Below are 19,468 nucleotides of genomic sequence, written 5' to 3' on the forward strand. Positions count from 1 at the left end.
GTATCGAAAACTTGACATTTAAAGTGAGAAAAAGATTCGTTCTGAAAATTTGTTCTTTAAATAAAATTTTATTGGTAATAATTGTGTATTAACTAATTTTAAATAAATTATATAGTGGATAAAAAATAATCATGAAAGGTATTATATCTCATAAATAATAATTATAGTCTACTTTAAACGGTATTAGTAAAAATAAATCAATAATATAAAAATATCATAATTAATGTTGTTCAACGAAACATTATCAACACAAAAAAAGAATCGGCGTCTTTTTTTTCTACGTTGAAGCAGGCAAAGGAGACAATACCTTTTCAGCCTCGTTAAAATAAAATAAAAAAATTTATCTAAATAAGATTATCTAATATAGAATATTTAAATAATTTATGAAAATTAAAAATGGAAGGAATATTTTATTTCGAAGTTCGAATTTCGAATTGCCCTTAAGTGCGCTCCAGCAAAAAAAAAATAATTTTATTATAATGTTTGGTGGAAAATGGCGCCATTGAAGAACATAGTACTTGCAAAAATCCGCTAGGGGCGCTGATCAATTTTTCATACAAATTTTTTCGATAGCGAGTCGATAGTCGATAGTTGTACAGAATCGCGGTACTGATCATTACATATTTATGGGATTGCTCCAAGACAGTTCTTAAAGGTTTTAATACCAATTTACAGATGTTCGTTCGTCTCTTTGTTGACGAAAACTTAGACAGGATAGTGCCAATATCCAAGCAGCCCAAGGAGAAGATCCAAGCCATCATCGACTCCTGCACCCGACAGTTTCCGGAGTTTGCCGAACGCGCCCGAAAGCGCATCCGAACTTACTTGAAGAGTTGCAGACGGAATAAGAAAGTGAGGGGCGATGGCCCGACGACTGGCAATGGAGGCAGTACTCCTGGTACCGGCAACGCTTGGGATACCGCGGTGAGGGTCCGATATCGCTTTCATTTTATGCTACCTTGGTAGTTTAAATCCGTTCTTATGTGGTAATATGGTCATGTAAGCTAGTTTTTTTCCCTAAGTTATAAATCAACTACATATCAAGCTATTCTCAATGTCGCGTAAATCTTTACTTTATTACATTACGATCTTCAACAAGATCTAGTTTCCTTACGAGGCGCTTTATTTAGATACCGGTTTGCTAGTGATATATTTTTTGCTGCGATTGATGTCTAATAAAAATTCTTCAATTACTAGCTGTCCAGAGCATTTGTAAGACGATAATCCTTTGATTTTAAAAGAAACTGAACGTACTCTTGTGCTCGTGTAATTTGTAGGCCATGTTAAGAAAACAGTTAAATAGAATTGAACTGGACTTTATCAACTTACAACTAACTTCTCACCCAATACCAAAGTAAAATAAAGCAGTAGCTACATGAGATAAGGCTTCACTTAGAAGCGGCTTACACCAATGAACTCGAACTATAATTTTTCATTTCGACTCAAAAACCTTCATCGATTTTGCAGTATACTTAACTTGACTTACAAGTCACTAGCTATAGAAAGGTCCTGGAAACGTGTCATATAGAATTCAAAGAAGGCACAAATACTTAACAAGTATTTATTGTTGCAGGTCCGGCCGACACCAGCTCACCTGACATCAGTGCAAGCTGAACACATCCTGGCGCAGGCGTGCGAGAACGAGAGCCTGAACGCGAAGCGCATGCGCCTCGGACTCGATCCGGTCAGTCAGCCCATGCCGACAGTACCTACTCCTATGGTATGTGAACAGTACTACCACAGTTCTGTCAAGGGCCTTTTTAATCATTTAGCATAGATTCTTTTATTAAGAGGCAGTATTAAAAATTATCCCTCACTAGATCAGAAATAATCACTTTTTTCTTTTTCTAAACTTTGTCTATCTTTGTCTTTGGCATCGACTAAGACTAGTTTTGCGTGCTATAGAAGCCAAGCATAAGCTGAAATACCACTATCGCGCTAGGCCAAAAGTTAATTCTTATATATTGGTCGTTAACTGATTGTAGTAGCTTTGTCAACGTGATTAGCTTAAGTAATTTTTCGCTATTGTACTTCGTAAATAATTTTCCGACATAGCGGCAACATTCACTTTTAAATATCTTGAATCTGAATATAACTTGCGACATAAAATCTAAATTCTAATTCCTTACTTCACAGGCGATCGACACAACAGCCTCATCAGCCGTGGCGTCCTCATTCCTGGGCTTATACAGCGGTGCCATCAGCAGCCCAGCATCTACCCCGGCCACCACCACGTCCACCACGTCGCTGCCCACTGCTGGGCACAGCAAGGCCGCTGCCGACACTACCAGGCCTTCAGCCAGCCCCACTATGGATACTTCGCTGCTCAACAACAATAATCTGAAGCTTGATAACGCTAATGGCAACGCTGGAAGTAAGACTGCCAGGTGAGTTTTGAGACCGCATAATAACAAAAGAGCTAGGTGGTCCGACGACTTAGTAAAAGTTGTGGGAAGCCGATGGAAACCTGCGGCGCTAGACAGAACGTTGTAGTCATCGTTGGGGGAGGCCTATGTCCAGCAGAGGACGTCCGGCTGATATGATGATGAATAGTAAAAAAAATTGCCATCACGCAGAATAACCTGTTTAAACATGACTATAGATATAATTGCAACTACATTTCGTTACTTTCCATCAATTATGCCAATAAACTTCCGCTAAATTTCTTTATAAAATTTAGAGTCTGACTGACTTGGATACCTTTATTTTTAGGTAATTCTTTAACATTTACGGCACTATTAAAATATATTTTTCCCACATTCACAGCCCAGCTTCATCGCCAGCGCCTCTGTTCCGGCCCTCATTCCCCAACACATTCGGGACTCCGCAGACTTTCGGACGACAAAAGTAAGACAATAATTCTAAGAATGTGTTTTAATTACGATTTTTATGACATTTTTTTTAGACACGCGTTAGTGTGTAAAGGTCAAACGTATTAGTTTTAGAACTTAAAGCAAGGCTTCGTAAACAACAACCGCGCAGATCGATCGTTTAGGTTAAGCTACGCTTACAAAGACCGTATTATATATTCCGAGTTCCTCCGTGTGGGTCCCGGCAGTCCTTTTCAAAGTTGCCGCCTCCAAAATAGTTAGAAAAAAGGCTAGGCTGATATAGTATATGTACTGAACATAATTTTGTAATATTACAGTACTGCGACTAATCCTGCTGCATCAGCGCTATCAAGCAGCGCTCTACTGTCGACTCTGACTGCTCTGCCACCCACCGGTGAGTTATCTCTACACATAATAACAATATACGTAATTCTAATGTAAAAGGTAACCCACAGAACTATAAAGACCAACTTTATATTACCGAGAAAAAATTTTAAAACAGAAAATAATGCCATACAGTCGAATTGAGAAACTCCGCCTTTTGAAGTCGGTTAAACATGTCAAAGCAAATATAGAAGAAACGTTTTCTAGTATATTATAGGGACTTAATTTCTAGGCTTATATCCTAAAACAGGCTTTCTAACTCTTTGTGTACCTACTTTGTAATAAAACTATAAGACGTAAGTTAAGCATTGTATTACTATTTGTTTTGATTAAATGGATTGGTTGTTTGATAAGATATATCCTTCAACGTATAATAGGTAGGGCTAGAGCTCAATAGTCATGTGACAAACAGAAAAATAACATAGTGAGCTAATTGAAATACCAAAATGTTACACATACAAAATATTGAAATAATGTAATCATAGTATCACTCTGTACAAACATTCATCCCGCTATGACTACAAACAATTACTTACGTGTACGCTGGAGCGGCGACGTCGCAAGGCTCGCGAGCACGGCGCCGGCGCGTCTTGATCCTGTGACGACACTGACACTACGGCGAATGCATTACCTACCCACTTACGAGATATTTTTATCACTTAGGTGTTGTTATTTATTAATCATTACTAATCACTTAGGACACTTATCTTGGAAAAGCAATTCATAGTGAAAATCAACCGGTGAATCCAAAATTAAAACGACACCGCGAAAACAACACAAACCACACTAACTAATTATGAAAAACTATTAATAACTAATATGGCGACCTTATTATTGAAATGTCAAAATTACACAAAAACATAAACTAACACTTTTTAATTGCACTAATAACTTATACAAAAAATATAAATAACGTAATTTTTGCGGAAGATTAACTTAAATTTTAGTTTTTTGTTGAGGTATATACTGGTATGTGTGACAAGGCCACAGGTTCGGGCGGCACTGGCGGATCAAAGTAGGTACCTACATCAAAAATCGAACAGGACAGCGTCGCGTGCGCCGCCCAATAGCAGAGTTTCCAGAAAAGAGAGGCTTTATTGTAATAGCATTCTTTCTCATTTTAGTTTCATTGATTCGAATATCGAATGCCTCGTGAGCACGGTATTCTATAATAATCATAAAAATGAATCGCTTAGCGCTAAACTAAAGAACGACTGAACCTATTCCACTTTATTTTTATTATACTCCTTGGAGTACGAGGATGATGCTTACGGAGAGAAAAAAATCTGAAGAAATTGCTTAGGATTTCGCTCACGCAATCTACACCCGCTTTTGGAGTATTCTTTGAGCGAACTATAAATAACTATTTCGAGTTCGCTGGGTCAGCTAGTAAATAATAATAAAAATTTCTAATGACTAAGGACCTCTAGCCCTACCCATCGAAGAAAACAAGTCAAGTGGAAAGTGCTTCGATCATTGTATTTCAGGAACGAGTGTATATTAAATTGTTTAATTGTCTAGGTGTAGGTGTGAACGCAGCGATGGCGGCCTACCAGAGCGCTCTGCTGTCGGCCATGGCGGCACACACGCACACCTTCCCCACCAGCCTTAGTGGTCAGTATACAAACATATTTTAACTTATAATTACTTTAAGAGCTAACCGTTTAACTAGATTGTCTGCTTGTTCTATAACTTACAATAATGTACCAACATAAGTAAAAAAGTAGATAAAGTGACATTTAAAACTTCCACTTGTTTTGCTAATTCTCAACCACAATTTGATCGTAAATGCAAGGAAACGGTATCATTTGAGACGGAGTATCTAGTCGTTAATTCTATTGTGTTCCTCCAGATCCATTTGAGACGGTGTTTCTAGTTGATGCTAATGAGTTTTGCCCTTCCAGCGCCAACAGATCTGTCTCTGAAGACGACCCCGCCCACTTCCCTGCACGTGACGTCCAGCGCCTCGTCCCTGGCTGGCTCCACGTCGTCTCCGCAGACCAAGCCGCTGCTGTCGCACAAGCTGTCGGGCGCGGAGGTCGGCGCCGTCCGCCAGCTCATCACCGGCTACCGTGAGTCCGCCGCATTCCTCCTCCGCTCCGCCGACGAGCTCGAGGCGCTCCTCCTCAACCAACCCTAGGATTCACTCAAACCCCTCACCGATGTTTTCGGATTCAAATTTGGATATTTCTAAAAACATCTGTGCGTGACTTAAAAACTAAAGTGCGAGTGTTGAGTGGTTTCGTTTTGAGTGTTCAACCAGCCACTTTTTGTCGATATATCCCGTCTGAGGTACAAAAAGTCGCTGGTGTACGAAGTTATTGTTATTACGGCACAGATTTAAAATTCCGAATTGTTGTCTGGAAAAATGATTTGCTAAATTGCAAATGTCAAAAGTTAAACGATTTGCGACTGAATATTGCCAATTTTACCTACAAACGTTTTAATATTGTTTCTACATGTTATTATTAAACATAGTTAACCGAATTTTTTGTCAATAGTAACAATTAATAAGATGTTTCGACCGATTCATTGATCAGTTCGTGTAACAAGTTACAACAGTGACGGTCAGTGATCGGTTGTTCTTCTCACAATAGATTAATTCAAATTTTTTCAATAGATATTTCACACATCGCTTACATATAACCTAAATAAGTAGAAATACACGAGGCATAGTTTATTTTACAATTGTTATGTTGGTCACACTTTTGCATGCATTAATGAGGTGCTTGTTATATCCGTCTAAAGTGTTGCCAACATTACTGATTTGTCCAGACAAGTAGTGTTACAAGTTTAATATTCACTGATTATACGATTACATAAGAACACGCGCACACGCGGCGACAGTGGACGTTTATCGACTGTTTACTTATTTATCGATTTTTCGATACGTTCGCACACAACTTAGGGGTGAGTCGCCGATGTGCGCGGGCTCTTATATAACTTTATCGACTTTCACAAAATGAAATAAAATATACGCGAAGAGTTTTATTTTGTTGACGTCGAAGAAGTTGATAAATATACTAGAAATCTATTTCGGCGATATCGTACAAAGCTGCCATAATTATTGTAAAAAAATCTAAATGTTGCCATTTGAAACTCGTTGGGAGAGTACAAAATTATTTTTGTGTATATTTAGATTATAAGAGAAAAAAATCAGGGAGTCTCTAGATATAAAAAAAACGATTTCTTGCCTGGTGCGTTTTATAGAATAGAATATTGATTATCTCATCGAAAATTGCTTAAAAAGGCGGCTAAAATTTGGAGACGAAATACATCTTTACATTAATCGGTTAGCTTTGAAATGTGGATGTATCACATGTTGCTACAACGAATAATCTTGAAACTTTCGGTACTTAATTGGTACTTATTGTAGACACTAGCAAAGATACTTTGCTAGTGGTACTTTAGTGACACTTTAGTGTCGTACGTCGTCGTTTCAAAGTTGACTCAGAGCTCTAATATTTAGGTTTAAAGTGGCATTCTAGTAGTAAGAGGCACGAATTTATTTGTTGTTTTGTAAAATAGCGCTCTAGCAGTACAATGATTAATATATTTATAATTTAAACAATTCATTATTTAAAAAGAATCTATAGCTCTTTATATATTGTGATCGGCTCCATCCAAAATCTTTTTCGCTAGTTTTTTTTTCATAGTTTTAGTACTTTTTTTATTAATAATTCGCTTTGCTCAGTACAATGGATCGATGTTCGACTGTATCTATTTGTTACCATAGATTTATGGCCAAGTACTGTAGGTAAGTGTAATATAAGTTACTTGCTTATGGTGTACAAAATAAGATTCCACATAAAAAAAACTGTTTCGGATCAAAATATTTTTTTCAATTGAAGTTTCTATTTTTGGCCTAAAAATAATTTCGTTGAGCTACAAGTGGATTTTGGTATACCTCGTAATGTTATATCTGTTGTTAATTATAACTTAGTTTTACATTTTGGCCAGTTTTAGTCGATTTTTGTAATCTATATTGTAATTTCGTTAATAAGGCTAAAACAGAATAAATACAATAGAATAATTCAAGTCAAATAAACGCTTATTATGTTGCTACTGATTTTATAAATTCAAATCTTGACACCATTGTAGAACAAACATTGTTGAGTTATTCGGCCAATCACTATTGAGTATGTTGTAGACGCGTCTATTTCTAGCCAATCAGATGGTCGCGTTTGTGTTACAATGGTGGCGAGTATTTGAATTCTGCAAATATAAATGTATAATAGTTTCTCAACTTTGCCAGTTTTTCTCAATAGTGTTAAAGCTTAACGCCAGTTTTAAATAAAATTGTAAATTCACTTTTGAATACTAAAATTGCCAAAGAAACGAATTGATTTTTCGTAATTGAATTATGTATGTACGTGGAATTGCTGATTAATTTACTTATTATAATTATAATATTTTCGATGTTAAGTATAATTTTAAGGTTAGGTTTTGTTTTTGAAAATGTCATTCCAATATTTTTCTAAAAGGACACTATCGGTGCGAAGGACGACACGCTGTAGTCATTGTATATGGAAAAAATGTAAAAAGTATCTTTAGAATTATAAAAAAACGTTGATTAGATTACGAGAAAGTTGATGTTGGGATAACGATAAAAAACGAAAATGGTGGTAAAACGTTGAGAAAATGAATTTGTTAGACATTAAAATATATTATTATTAGAGATGTATAAATGGTTTACAATTATTATTATTAGTTCGAGAGAAATACAAAATGGTGAAAAAAAAAACCTACAAATGGCGATTGTTACTATTAACGATATGAGAATTTAGTTATAATTTTTGCAATTTCAAAATGTGAGTTTTACAATTTTGAAAAAGAAAATATTAAATATGCTCATATACTGATTACTTTGTTTTATTTACGCAACATGATACGTCTCCTTGTTCATTATTTAGCCACATTAGCCAGATTTATAACAACTTTTCTACTGCGAAAGGAAATAGTCAGTGGTAAAGCGAGTGTAGTCACTCTTCACATTATCATATTTCCATAATGAAATCATGTCCGGATACAAATGGTTCATGTAAGCAGGGTAGGACACACAGCACCCTAGTTCTATTGTGCTTCACTTAGCTTGAAACGCAATTGCGTGTAAACTAATATTAAAACAAAACAAAACAAAAATATTCTCAATCACTTTATTTATCTCCTTAGGTCTTACTATTTCAAACGAAAAGACCACATGTTCAGCGTCAGTAGCCGGGTGGCAGAGTCTCGGCGGTGGTGGTCGGTACTTTTCTGTATATGTGTGGTGGTCTCCCATCCATGAACGGATGGAAGCGCTCGTCTGACATGAGGCGGGCTGTCGCGTTCGTTATAAAGTCCATGTTGTCTTGAGAAGCGATGTATGAGAACATTGCTGGGAAACGCTCTGTGCCGCAACTGAAATGATTTTATATAGTGAGTGAATTAGTTGAGTAGTTATTATAAAACCATTTCTAAACTGCTGGTCTTCTCTGCTAGCTTGATAAGAAATAATATTGGTCAGATCTATACTCTACATTAATAAGAACAGTTTAACACAACCTTCTAAGAACTTAAGAAAAATTCCACTTGTTCCTAAAATCTGAATTGCCAACACGTCTGTTGTATAGTGGCAAAATCAGTTTGAGTTCATTAGTGGGTTCTTAAAGCGAACAATCAAGAAACAAAAGTGATACTTACAGTTTTCTGATACCCCAGGAAGCGATGCCCCATAATACACCATCACTTACAGCTGGAGCACCAGTATCGCGCTAGAACAACAAAAATTTGTTGAAACGTATTTAATCGGAGATAATGAGGTAACTTTTGTGGTTACTTTAGTAATCAGTAGCTCGATTCTCTATTACTGTCGACTACCGACAACCAACTGTCATCGAGTGTATGAAAATCTGATCAGCGCCTCTGACGGACGTCGTAGAAACTTTTTTGGTAGAACATTCTAAATGTCAACAGTTCGATAGCTAGCCGGTTTTCGGTAGTCGATAGTGGTAGAGAATCGAGGTACAGCAGACTGTGTGCCACAAAGACGATCGTTTTGTAGCGAACATATTATAAATCAGCAGCTGATTTTATAGCCTAATAAACGAAAACAGGCAAAGGACAAATATCTGTATAGATATAGGGTAGATAGGACACTCATATAGCTAGTACCTCCTTATATACACCTCCCTGGGTAGTGGTAAATAACCTCTAAATAGACTACAAGTACCAGGCTACTAACAGTACAAGGAGCTGTCCGGGCGGACTGCGACAGACATATGAAGTTGTCAGAGACCGCGACGCCGAAGCGTTTGGTGATGTTGTTGCATGAAGCGAGGCTCAGCAGATATGTGTGGTACGCTTGCAAGTGGTTCTCGCGGTCGTCGAAGACGCCGTCACGCTGGAAGATGAATAGAAAGGCGTTAGTTAGAAGGGAGGCAAAGCGAAGACCAATGTAATGTCTTTTAAACAGGTATGGGTGCTGCCAAATAACTTGAGCAATGATGCTAGATCGCAGTGAACGATTTTTTCCGCCCGATTGATAGATCAGTCAACCGGGTGTCCTCGGTATTGTGTCTGCGTTTTGTTTGTTTCCTGTTTCCTGCTACAATAACTTGTGCTCAAATTGTTTTGCAGCTATTATTAATTTGCGTCCAACAGCTGCTTTAGGGTTGCGGTTTAGTACTTATATGAAGATATTCTGTAAGTGTGACGATTTTAGTGCTCTACCCCTAAGAGCATTTATAATTTTATAAGTAAACACTACAATAATTCGTTCGCGATAGTGCCGATATTGTACAGCATTATCAAACGCCAGGAGTGCTATTCTCCGTAAAGGAAACTGTCCATCTTACCCTCTCGGATCCCCAGCTGGTGACCCACGCATCATCGAACGGTGGCAACATGGCACGATTAGGCAGATCAACTCCATGTACTGAGTGAGTGAACCTGTAGAAGATATAAGATGTTGCATATGAAGGTCACCTTGTAACCTTCTCGTCTGCACTGTGTGTGATCTTCGTCAAAAAATCTATTCGATCAAACCTTATATCTTAGTTGCTAATCCAGGTGGAAATATTCTCATCAAGGGTTAAGTTCGGTTACTGCTTAGATAATAATATTTAGATAAATGTTATTAAGAACACTCTACAAAATTATAAAAACTTTGTGATTATTTTAATTACCAGCCATTTCATCTTTTATTTCCAACAACCCAAAATATGCAAATCTTTTGGCTAACATTTTATACACGGACCTAAGACCAGCTTCCTCAAAAATTGCCAACATAAGTACCTTAGATTTCTATCAAGCAGTACTAGAGCGACGTCATAATCTGGTTTCTTCCGGATGCCCCACGCGGGGTGCTTCATCACCTCCTGTATATCTGCCACCTGGCCTCCCCTGTCCGTCTGCGTGGAGCCAGCGCGGACCTGCATGCGACTCATGCGTTCTGCTCTGTTAAAACAAATACATTATTAGGAGCTTGCGATACTGTGGTGTCAAAGTTTTTTAACCAACCCCTTGGACAAAAAAACAGACCACTGATTGTATAGATGACTTATGATGAGAAGTAAGTGTCACCTGCTGTCCTGCGAAAAAATAGTCGCCAACTCACAATTAGTTTGCGGAGTTAGCAGGCTTTTTTTATAAAAGTATGGATTCGTTATTAACCCTCAACTTTTCTTGTCCACAAGAAATACCCTAGATGTCAATAAAATGCTGCTTTTTGTTTTATGCTCGAAGCCTTGCCATCGCCAATTAGATGGTATAATCCTATTAGTCCTCTCAACTAGAGTAGGTATTCCAATGTGACTGTATCTTCAACGACCGCGAGAGCCACTTGCAAGCGTACCACACATTCCTGCTGAGCCTTGCTTCATACAACAACATCACCAAACGTTTCGGCGTCGCGGTCTCTGACAACTTCATATGTCTGTCGCAGTCCGCCCGGACAGCTCCTTGCAATGCTATTAGCCTGGTACTTTGCTACAGATATTCTTTATCATCATCCTTATTTAAATAGTTATCCCGGCACGGGTTTAAAATCAAAAATAATGAAGACTGTTGAAGTGTTCTTGCTGGTCAAGTAAAGAAAATTGTATTTTCTAATACTACATTTACATCTGAATTCGATAAATCGCATGAAATGCTTGAGTGATTTGTAATTATTGTACTTTTAATTGAATTTTACCATAAACATTCACGATTATCATTTAACTGGTATGTTTTCGCATATATGCGAGGTCATTGCCTTATATACAAAAGAAGCATATTGTATTATTTTGTCTAAATCTCATCATCTACAGGGAAAATTAAAAAAGAACTTCGCAGACGACCGTTATCATAAAATCAGAAAGAAGTTTATCACTCAGTATCTGAAGAAAAACATCTTGTATAACTGAAATGAAATATTAAAGCGTAACTTCAGGTTCTAGAAACCCCTGCATAAACTATTTTTGTATCAGTTCCTAAGCATACTCACTTCCAAAGGCAGTTGGCGGTAGTTATGACAAGTCGTGGGTTGAGCAGTGCGCCGGTGCACCAGTGGTCGCCGTCCTTCTGTATGGACACCGTGTACGGGTACTCGTCGATCATCGCCTCTCTGGCGCCTATCAGCCGCCTCGTCTCTAACAACGGGAAAGGAACCAAATAAAAATCAACATTTTATTTAAACTCTTTTATTTTTTACTTTAATTACCTTTCACATTTTTATTGCTAGAAGATTTTCCTTTATTCTTCGCGGCCTTGCCTTTGTCCCCTTTCTGCGATCGGGCGACTTTAGGTTTCTTTGTATGCTTGTTGTCATGTTTCTTTCCTTTAGATTTTGATTTCTTCCCGGGCTTTTTCACGGATTTCCCCTTGCGTGCCTTAGGCTTTCCTTTGTTTCCTTTCCCTTTTGATCTGACAACAGCGCTTCCTTTTGACTTTTTGGCGCGGCTCTTAGCAGACGCCCTTTTCTTATGGCCTTTCGCCCTTTTATTCTTAGATTTCAGACCACCTTTTTTCCCATGTTTAGCAGCTCCTTTTCTTGGGGCCCTAACATCTTTCTTATCGGAAACTTTAATATCCTTTTCTTGTGCTCTCGATTGTGTATCCCCAGATTTAGCGGGCGTTGAATTGTCTTTCTTCGCTGGTGAACTTTCTGTCAGAGACTTGGTTCCTGATTTCCCATCGCCTTGTTTCAGGGCAGACTCATTATTTTTAGGTGTTTCATGTGGAGACCTCTTTGGTCGATGTATCGGAGAAAACACGTAGTCAGGTAGGACCTTTTTTACTCTAGGTTTGGCATCAAAGGCCTGCTCTACGGGGAAGTAGGGGCTGTCAGGGACGCCCCCCACAGCCTTTTGGCTGCCGACCACCTGGAAGGCTGTGTACTTCTTATCCAGTTTTGAATCAGATCCTTTAGGTTTAACCACATATTTGCCAGATTTGATCAATATCTGTCCAGATCCATATGGTTTTACTTTTTTCGGGTAAGTTTTGACTGGATACTTCTCATTGCATGTAACGTAGCTTATATAAATAATAAAAATTACTAGCAGCGCCTTCATCGCTGCCGTTCTTGAAGCAAAATATATGATTTAATTGAAATTTTACGCTTACATTTTATGTTTGCGGAGATGGGTTTGTTTTATTGTGGTATTTCAATTTATATTTTATGGATTTTGTATTAGGTACGTGTATGATTGCGATATCGTGTTTCACTGTGGAAGAACGACTAATGTCAGGGGTACAGGGATTAATAAATAAAAGACTGGAAGACGTTTTGTATTTTATTTCTTAACTCAACGATGCTATCCTAGTCCTTGGGTGCTATTTTCTTGTAGGTGGCGAGTTGAACGGCTAGTTGGTGCAGGATGGCCTTGCCCGCGGGACCCTCGTCTGGTGGTAACGCCTTGGACAGTCTCACAACTCTGCCACACTCACGCACGAAGTATTCCAACTCGTTTTCTAGTTGACGGCCGTCACCTAATGTAACAGAAATATTATCGCTTAACTTAACCATCAGCGATAAAACGCTAAGAAACGCTTTACGCCGTTTTTCGAAAGACCTTTGAAATAGATGGACAATCTGTTACCGAATACTCTGCACATGAAGGTGGAAACTGTAAGCTAATTGCAAAGCATTAGAAAGTGACTCGCAGGCAATAAAAATCCATACTACTTAATCTACTTATGAATGCATACTTTAGTATCTGTCCTTCTTTTGCGTCAAAACAGCTGAACCAATTAGAAAAATAATGTGCAATAGATTGCAACTCGAAAAGGAACATAAACTACCTCAATCCACACCCATAATCTAGCGATTAATCATTTCTAAACATTATTCAACAATTATATGACACAGCTCCTACATAGTTGCAGGAAAGGCTAGGCTTAATGTATACGACACTGATAGTGTGCATGATATTTTACCTTGCCCTAACCGCGAGGCGGGTGGCTGTAGACACTTGTTGGTAAGTCTCGCGAGCTGAGACTTCTCCGAGCTGAAGGCTTCGTCCAGGTCGAACAGCTCGAGAGGGGGAGGGGGCGGCTCCCGGAACGTGGGGGGAAACACCTGGACAATAGACGAATTAAAATTGAATTTAAAGGATTCTTTGTGTCAATCAAAAGTAGGTGATTTCCATAATAATTGAAGTGGCTCGAATTTGAGACGGCCTCGACTTTAAAGACCGGCAACTGATATATGTTTTAGTTAGATTCCGACCAACCAAACAATTATACTGCTAAGGTATCACACAAATAACAATAAATTGTATCCTGCATATAATTTAAAAACATGTAATAATATGTTTCCACAACTTACAGCTAACTGTAAAGGCGGGAAGGGAGTCTCGAACTGTGGAGCGATCAGTCGCAACGGTTCGTGTTTGACTCCTAACGCTTCATACAGACCTAGTACTTCTGGTACTGGAACAAAGTAGATACACATGTAATAAGTATAACAAAACAAAGTAACAGAAAAAAATATATAAGCAGTTAATAATGGGGACCTCGGCAGGTCCTGTCAGGTTACAGGCCTCAAGAATTTAGAACCCTTAACTACCCTCATGTTGTTTGTTAGTTGTAGTAGATATAGTAATTCACATGCATTTAAGTGCATGCAGATATAGGGAATATTGTCAACCTGCCTATAGTAGTGCCTATCATCTTGTATACTTGCCATTTCTTTACAAATCAGTGTCTTTATCTACGTCCACCGTCGAAAAGATTGCTTTGCGAAGAACAGTAATAAAAGATTTTTATAACAATATTTTTTCTAATCATGAAGTAAGAACTATTAAGTTGTACTTACACTGTGCCAAGTTCAACGAGAACAGTCTCCAAGTGAAGAGTGCGTGTGGATGTAGCGGCGCCAGTCTCGGCGGAGGAGCTGTGGCCGGTTCCGGCAGAGGAATCGTGCTCAACCACATCATGTCGCCTAATGTACGGTATTCGTTTATCTACAATCGACAATAGCATTACAAGTTTTAATTATAATGTCTTTCTACTTGATGTTTTGCAACGACTACTTAGAAGTTTGATAGATTTCATTCCATCACACCTTCAGGCTCATATTAGTTAAGTTAAGAACACGTAAAAAATGTTTGCTGGATGATTCATTTTACTTAAGTAAACTCGAATCAAAAACTGTATTAAAACTATAAAAGTTTACCAAGATATTTAAGAAAGAGTCGGCGTTAAGGAACCACCAAGACCACAAGCAAGACCAACACTAATAAACATTCTATGACCGTTACATTCAATTCTCTACAGTACCTACTTTATCACCTCTCATTTAACTAAGTCAACTTACATCTGGATCCTCAACATCCACAGGGTTGAGATGCAGGTCAGCGGTACCGCCGAGGTAGTTGAACACCATCTCTCTGATCAGGTCGTTGCACTCACACTCCAAGTACTGGTCCGCGAAGAAATGACCCGAACCGATCACGAATAACTTGCCTGGAACATAAAAGAAGCGGTTAATCTATACTAATGTATACTTAGTTGTCTTAAAAAGAAAAAAAATAAATAAAAGTTGTCTTAAAAAGAAAGCTAAAGAGTTTGTTTGTTTGTTTGAACGCGCTAATCTCAAGAGCTACCGGTCCGATTTGAAAAATTCTTTCAGTGTTAGATAGCCCATTTATCGAGGATATAACATCACGCTACGGTCATTAGAAGCGGAGCAGCAACGAAAAACGTTACAAAAACGGGGAAAATTTTGACCCATTCCCTAGGTGACGCAAGCGAAGTTGCGCGGGTCAGCTAGTCTACACTATATTATAAAATTGTAGAGTTTGTTTGTTTGTTTGAACGCGCTAATCTCAGGAACAGCTGGTGCGAATCGAAAAAATATTATGCTGTTGGATAGCCTGTTTATTGAGGAAGGCTATAGGCTATATAACATTACGCTACAAACATAAGAAGCGGAGTAGCAACGAAAAATGTTTCAAAAACGGGGAAAATTTTGACCCATTCTCGCTTATATGACGTAAGCGAAGTTGCGCTGGTCAGTTAGTAAGTAAATAAAGCAGATGAGATAAGAAATATATTGACAAGAAAATTTCTCGCCTCGTCATGATTGGATTAAACAATATTTTATTTATATTATCTATCTGACCCACAAATCCCTTCAGATCCATCAATTATTTATAGATCCCGCGAACAAATGTGACTTTCTGAAGTAATTATTTCGAAGTAAATAGGACTCAAAAAGCTATTTTTAAAAGAGTTTCTAGAGATCTAAAGTTATCCAAACAGTCTCTGTATGTCAGTCAGCTAGTATAAAGGCTGCTACACAACAGAGCTACACACAACCGCGCAGAGATGACGGGAAGCCGTGTAACCCGCTGGTACACCCCTTGAGAAAGATAACAATTGCTTATTATTTACCGACCTCCACTTTTATCCGAGGTGTACATGGCAGCCACAGGTCTTTTCACAGGGTAGCACACGTCACTGCTAGAGAGTACCGCGGCGGCTGGACGCTTCACTGTCAGCGTCGCGCCGTACGGATACACAAAGTTTGGCGTGGCTGGCTCTTCACTGGAAGGCAATGAAGTATATTTAATTTTGTGAAAATAAATAATTAAAATTAAAATAAATTTAACCTATTAATGTCCCACTGCTGGGCAAGGGTCTCCTCCCGTAATGAGGGAGGGGTTAAATGACCGAATGCACACCTAAATGCCGACGACGTCGGGGTAGTCCACGAAAACATTGGTATCGTACCAACGTTTTCGTCTCAGACGCCTGTCTGGAGGATTGGCGTAAGATAGCCAATGACAGAAACTGTTGGAAGATTTTGGGGGAGACCTTTGTCTAACAATGGGAGTTACAAGTACAAGATGATGAGAAAATCCTAAATTATATTTTTTAAATAATTATTGTCCTACTACTAAGCACTGGTTGAGAGCCTCAGCCTTGTATGGTAAATTCTCAGACGGCGAAGGTATACGAAATTCTGAATTTAGTAAATCAATGACCCGTAAACTTATGCAGCTGAGGGTGGTCTATCTGACACGGGATTAAAAATCCTCTAGTTTGAAAAAAATGCAGATACATAATTAATTATCTGGATAAATAATATATGCTAGGACTATAAACAGAACTACAGCACTTAAAATTAAAAAGGTTAATAATTATTCAGTGCGTCTAGCGGATTTTAGCAAGAGCTATGTTCTTCAATGGCGCCATTTTTCACCAAACAATAAGTACATTATTTTTTTAATAAATAATATTATTTGCTGGAGCGCTTTTCGAAATTCGAATTCTGAAATAACATATTCCTTAAGTTTTTTATTTTATTAAATTATTTCAAGAATCCATATTGGATATTTTAAGAAGACGAGGCTGTATAGATATTGTTTCCTTTGCCTGCTTCAACGAAGGTAAAAAAAAATAGACGCTAATTCTTTTTTGTGTTGATAATGTTTCGTTGAACAACTTGAATTATGATATTTTAATATTTTTGATGTACGTATATTTACTAATACGGCTAAACGTAGACTGTAATTATTAGAAATTCGAATAACTTTAATGAATATTTTGTATCCACTTTAAAATATGTTTGAAATTATTTTATACACAATTATTGCAAATATTTTTTTTACAAAAATTTTTCAGAACGTTTTTTTTTCTTTTCTGAATCACTTTAAATGTCAAGTTTTCGATACTCGATAGTTCGCGATTGTCTGACGCATTAGAATCGAGAATCGAGCTATAGTACCTACAATAAATCCGATGAAATGTTAGGTAATAAAATAGTTGTCAAGTAGGTACATATAAATGTGGGTAGATAGATATTCTTACAGAAAGTCGTCAGACTCGCTGGAGTAGTTGGGCATCTTCATCAGGTACTTGGTGATGGCACGGTTCAGTATACCGTTGGAGATATGACACTCCTTCGGGTGATAGAACTTGTGGTACTTGGCGCGGACCACGCAGTCTGGAACAAGGTAGGACATTTTGTTATAATTCCTACATTTAAATATTTATTTAAGGAGGACATAAACAATGACCAGTAAAGAATTGAGCCCTGTTGCCCAATTAATAAGGTTATTTTTTTATAGGCTTCATTGCGTAGGTTACGTACCTAGCTTCTATTCTACTACAATGTTTTTACAAACTGTGTTCGCCTTTATCTATTGAAAGTTTTACTTGGTAGTTATTCACGATCTTCATCCTCCCATATTTTTTGAGTAATCGATAGTACAGAATTCACGCACCTACTACTACTATTCATTACTATACATTATTTAATACTACGATTCATTAAAGAACGGTTAAACGTTAGTCAGAGGTGCATGGAATACACCATGACTTCACATGACGTGAACATACGTGACGTCACGTCAATTACGACGTTCCATGCAACGAAATGGGGCGGGTATTGCATGTATCGAGCAAATCTTACCATCGCTTATATTTTATTGGTGGTTTAATTACCTACATCATTCTCACCCTTACCATTATTAACGACAATCCCAAACTCTTCTAGAAAGAAGTTAATATTAGTATTAGTTCGTTCCTCCCCGCCGTCTGACATGGCCACCAGCACGGAGTCTCCACGCTCCACCATGGCCTTCAGGCAGGAGAGCTCGTCATCCGTGAACGCGTTCTGAGGACCTGGGATCACCAGGATACGGACGTCTTCTAGTATGTGGGCGGATAGCTCGTCACGGTTGCTGAAATATTGTTAAAATCGTTTTGAAATACCTAGCTAACTTCAAGGTTCTATTTGTAAATTCATTGTACCTACCTACATAATATTATTTCGACATTCATTTAGGTACCTAAATAATCTTATTAAGTACTTATTTATGTACCTACCTAGTTTTTTATTTTTACCTACCTAGTTATTAAAAAGATGGAAAGAAAGACCCCTACCCAATAGGTACCTACATTACCTACTCAATTATAAAGTTAATAGCAGGTACCTTTATAGCAGTAGGATTAACGCGTTCACTGCCCAGCGGATTTTAAAGAATATCCTCTTTTAATGAGCTGCAAAAAGCTCGTCGAGGGACCAGTAAGCTATGTTGCTTCATTTCTGACGAAGCGTTAGGACCTAAGCGAAGTCTTTCGCTGGAATTTACAAAACTTGTTTTTACTGCAATGTCAAGCCCAGATATTTTGCGTCTTAAATTTAGTAATTGAAGTAAATAATCTCGTTCACTCACATCATAACTTTCCACGTAGTCTTCAGTTTTCGATGCAACAACTTGTAATTCTCTGTGATTTTGAACAACTCATTTTTAGACACGTCGAATAACACCGTGTCTACAGACTTCATGTTTGTTTAATAACACTAGATACGCAATAATAACTAAATATTATTTACGCTTTATTTCGAGTCTATTTCGAATCCTCTTTATTATGTTTTCAATATGTGTTGATTGTTGCCTAGCAACCGTGTTGACAGCTGTGGCAAATTGCTTCGTCATGTTGGTACACAGCAGGTTAAACTAAATAGTTATTAACACTATTTATTACTTGGAGCCCAGTTTTGTTATAGATAAAATATAGGTGCTGGCGGATACGGGATAGGTACCGCAATAAATAGGTAGTCAATACCTAGGTATGGACTATAAAATCACCTATATGTCTATGACGTATTTATTAAAAAAAGATATTCCCATTAAACTAAAGTAGGTAGGTATTTTATTTAACCAAAACTGTCTATGCACATTGCACATTGCACATTAAGCATTATTTTGTACTTAGTTTAGGTTCCAAAACCCATATCCAGGCACAGTGAAATTGGCACTTTATATATTGAAGTCCGG

General features: G+C 37.8%; 3 protein-coding genes across 7 annotated transcripts in view; 1 reads left to right on the forward strand and 2 right to left on the reverse strand.

The window, feature by feature from the left end:
- LOC142982555 (nucleolar protein 4) overlaps nucleotides 1-8,077 on the forward strand; it is a 151,836-nt gene extending 143,759 nt beyond the window's left edge. For 4 of the 5 annotated variants that reach the window (XM_076129097.1, XM_076129098.1, XM_076129102.1 and 1 more), the window contains 7 exons: nucleotides 676-924; nucleotides 1,574-1,720; nucleotides 2,137-2,387; nucleotides 2,767-2,847; nucleotides 3,149-3,225; nucleotides 4,737-4,829; nucleotides 5,120-8,077. In XM_076129097.1, coding sequence (XP_075985212.1) covers nucleotides 676-924; nucleotides 1,574-1,720; nucleotides 2,137-2,387; nucleotides 2,767-2,847; nucleotides 3,149-3,225; nucleotides 4,737-4,829; nucleotides 5,120-5,355 — 1,134 coding nt within the window. In that variant the 3' untranslated portion in view covers nucleotides 5,356-8,077. The remainder of the gene's footprint in view (nucleotides 1-675; nucleotides 925-1,573; nucleotides 1,721-2,136; nucleotides 2,388-2,766; nucleotides 2,848-3,148; nucleotides 3,226-4,736; nucleotides 4,830-5,119) is intronic. The other variant, XM_076129100.1, reaches the window with a different exon arrangement.
- Nucleotides 8,078-8,352: 275 nt separating this feature from the next.
- LOC142982896 (uncharacterized) lies at nucleotides 8,353-12,835 on the reverse strand. Its single transcript, XM_076129621.1, has 7 exons — nucleotides 11,896-12,835; nucleotides 11,680-11,824; nucleotides 10,491-10,652; nucleotides 10,052-10,145; nucleotides 9,439-9,597; nucleotides 8,898-8,968; nucleotides 8,353-8,615 (listed from the first exon to the last, which is right to left on the reverse strand). Exons 1-7 carry the CDS (start codon nucleotides 12,746-12,748, stop codon nucleotides 8,426-8,428), a joined length of 1,674 nt encoding a protein of 557 aa, XP_075985736.1. The 5' UTR covers nucleotides 12,749-12,835; the 3' UTR covers nucleotides 8,353-8,425.
- Nucleotides 12,836-12,963: 128 nt separating this feature from the next.
- On the reverse strand, nucleotides 12,964-19,061 carry IFT52 (intraflagellar transport 52). Its single transcript, XM_076129473.1, has 9 exons — nucleotides 18,863-19,061; nucleotides 18,150-18,367; nucleotides 17,493-17,628; nucleotides 16,078-16,226; nucleotides 14,995-15,143; nucleotides 14,494-14,641; nucleotides 14,005-14,108; nucleotides 13,614-13,755; nucleotides 12,964-13,166 (listed from the first exon to the last, which is right to left on the reverse strand). Exons 1-9 carry the CDS (start codon nucleotides 18,973-18,975, stop codon nucleotides 12,997-12,999), a joined length of 1,329 nt encoding a protein of 442 aa, XP_075985588.1. The 5' UTR covers nucleotides 18,976-19,061; the 3' UTR covers nucleotides 12,964-12,996.
- Nucleotides 19,062-19,468: the final 407 nt, after the last annotated feature.

The sequence above is a fragment of the Anticarsia gemmatalis genome, chromosome 22, assembly GCF_050436995.1.
Source record: "Anticarsia gemmatalis isolate Benzon Research Colony breed Stoneville strain chromosome 22, ilAntGemm2 primary, whole genome shotgun sequence".
In the NCBI taxonomy this organism is placed as follows: Eukaryota; Metazoa; Arthropoda; class Insecta; order Lepidoptera; family Erebidae; genus Anticarsia; species Anticarsia gemmatalis.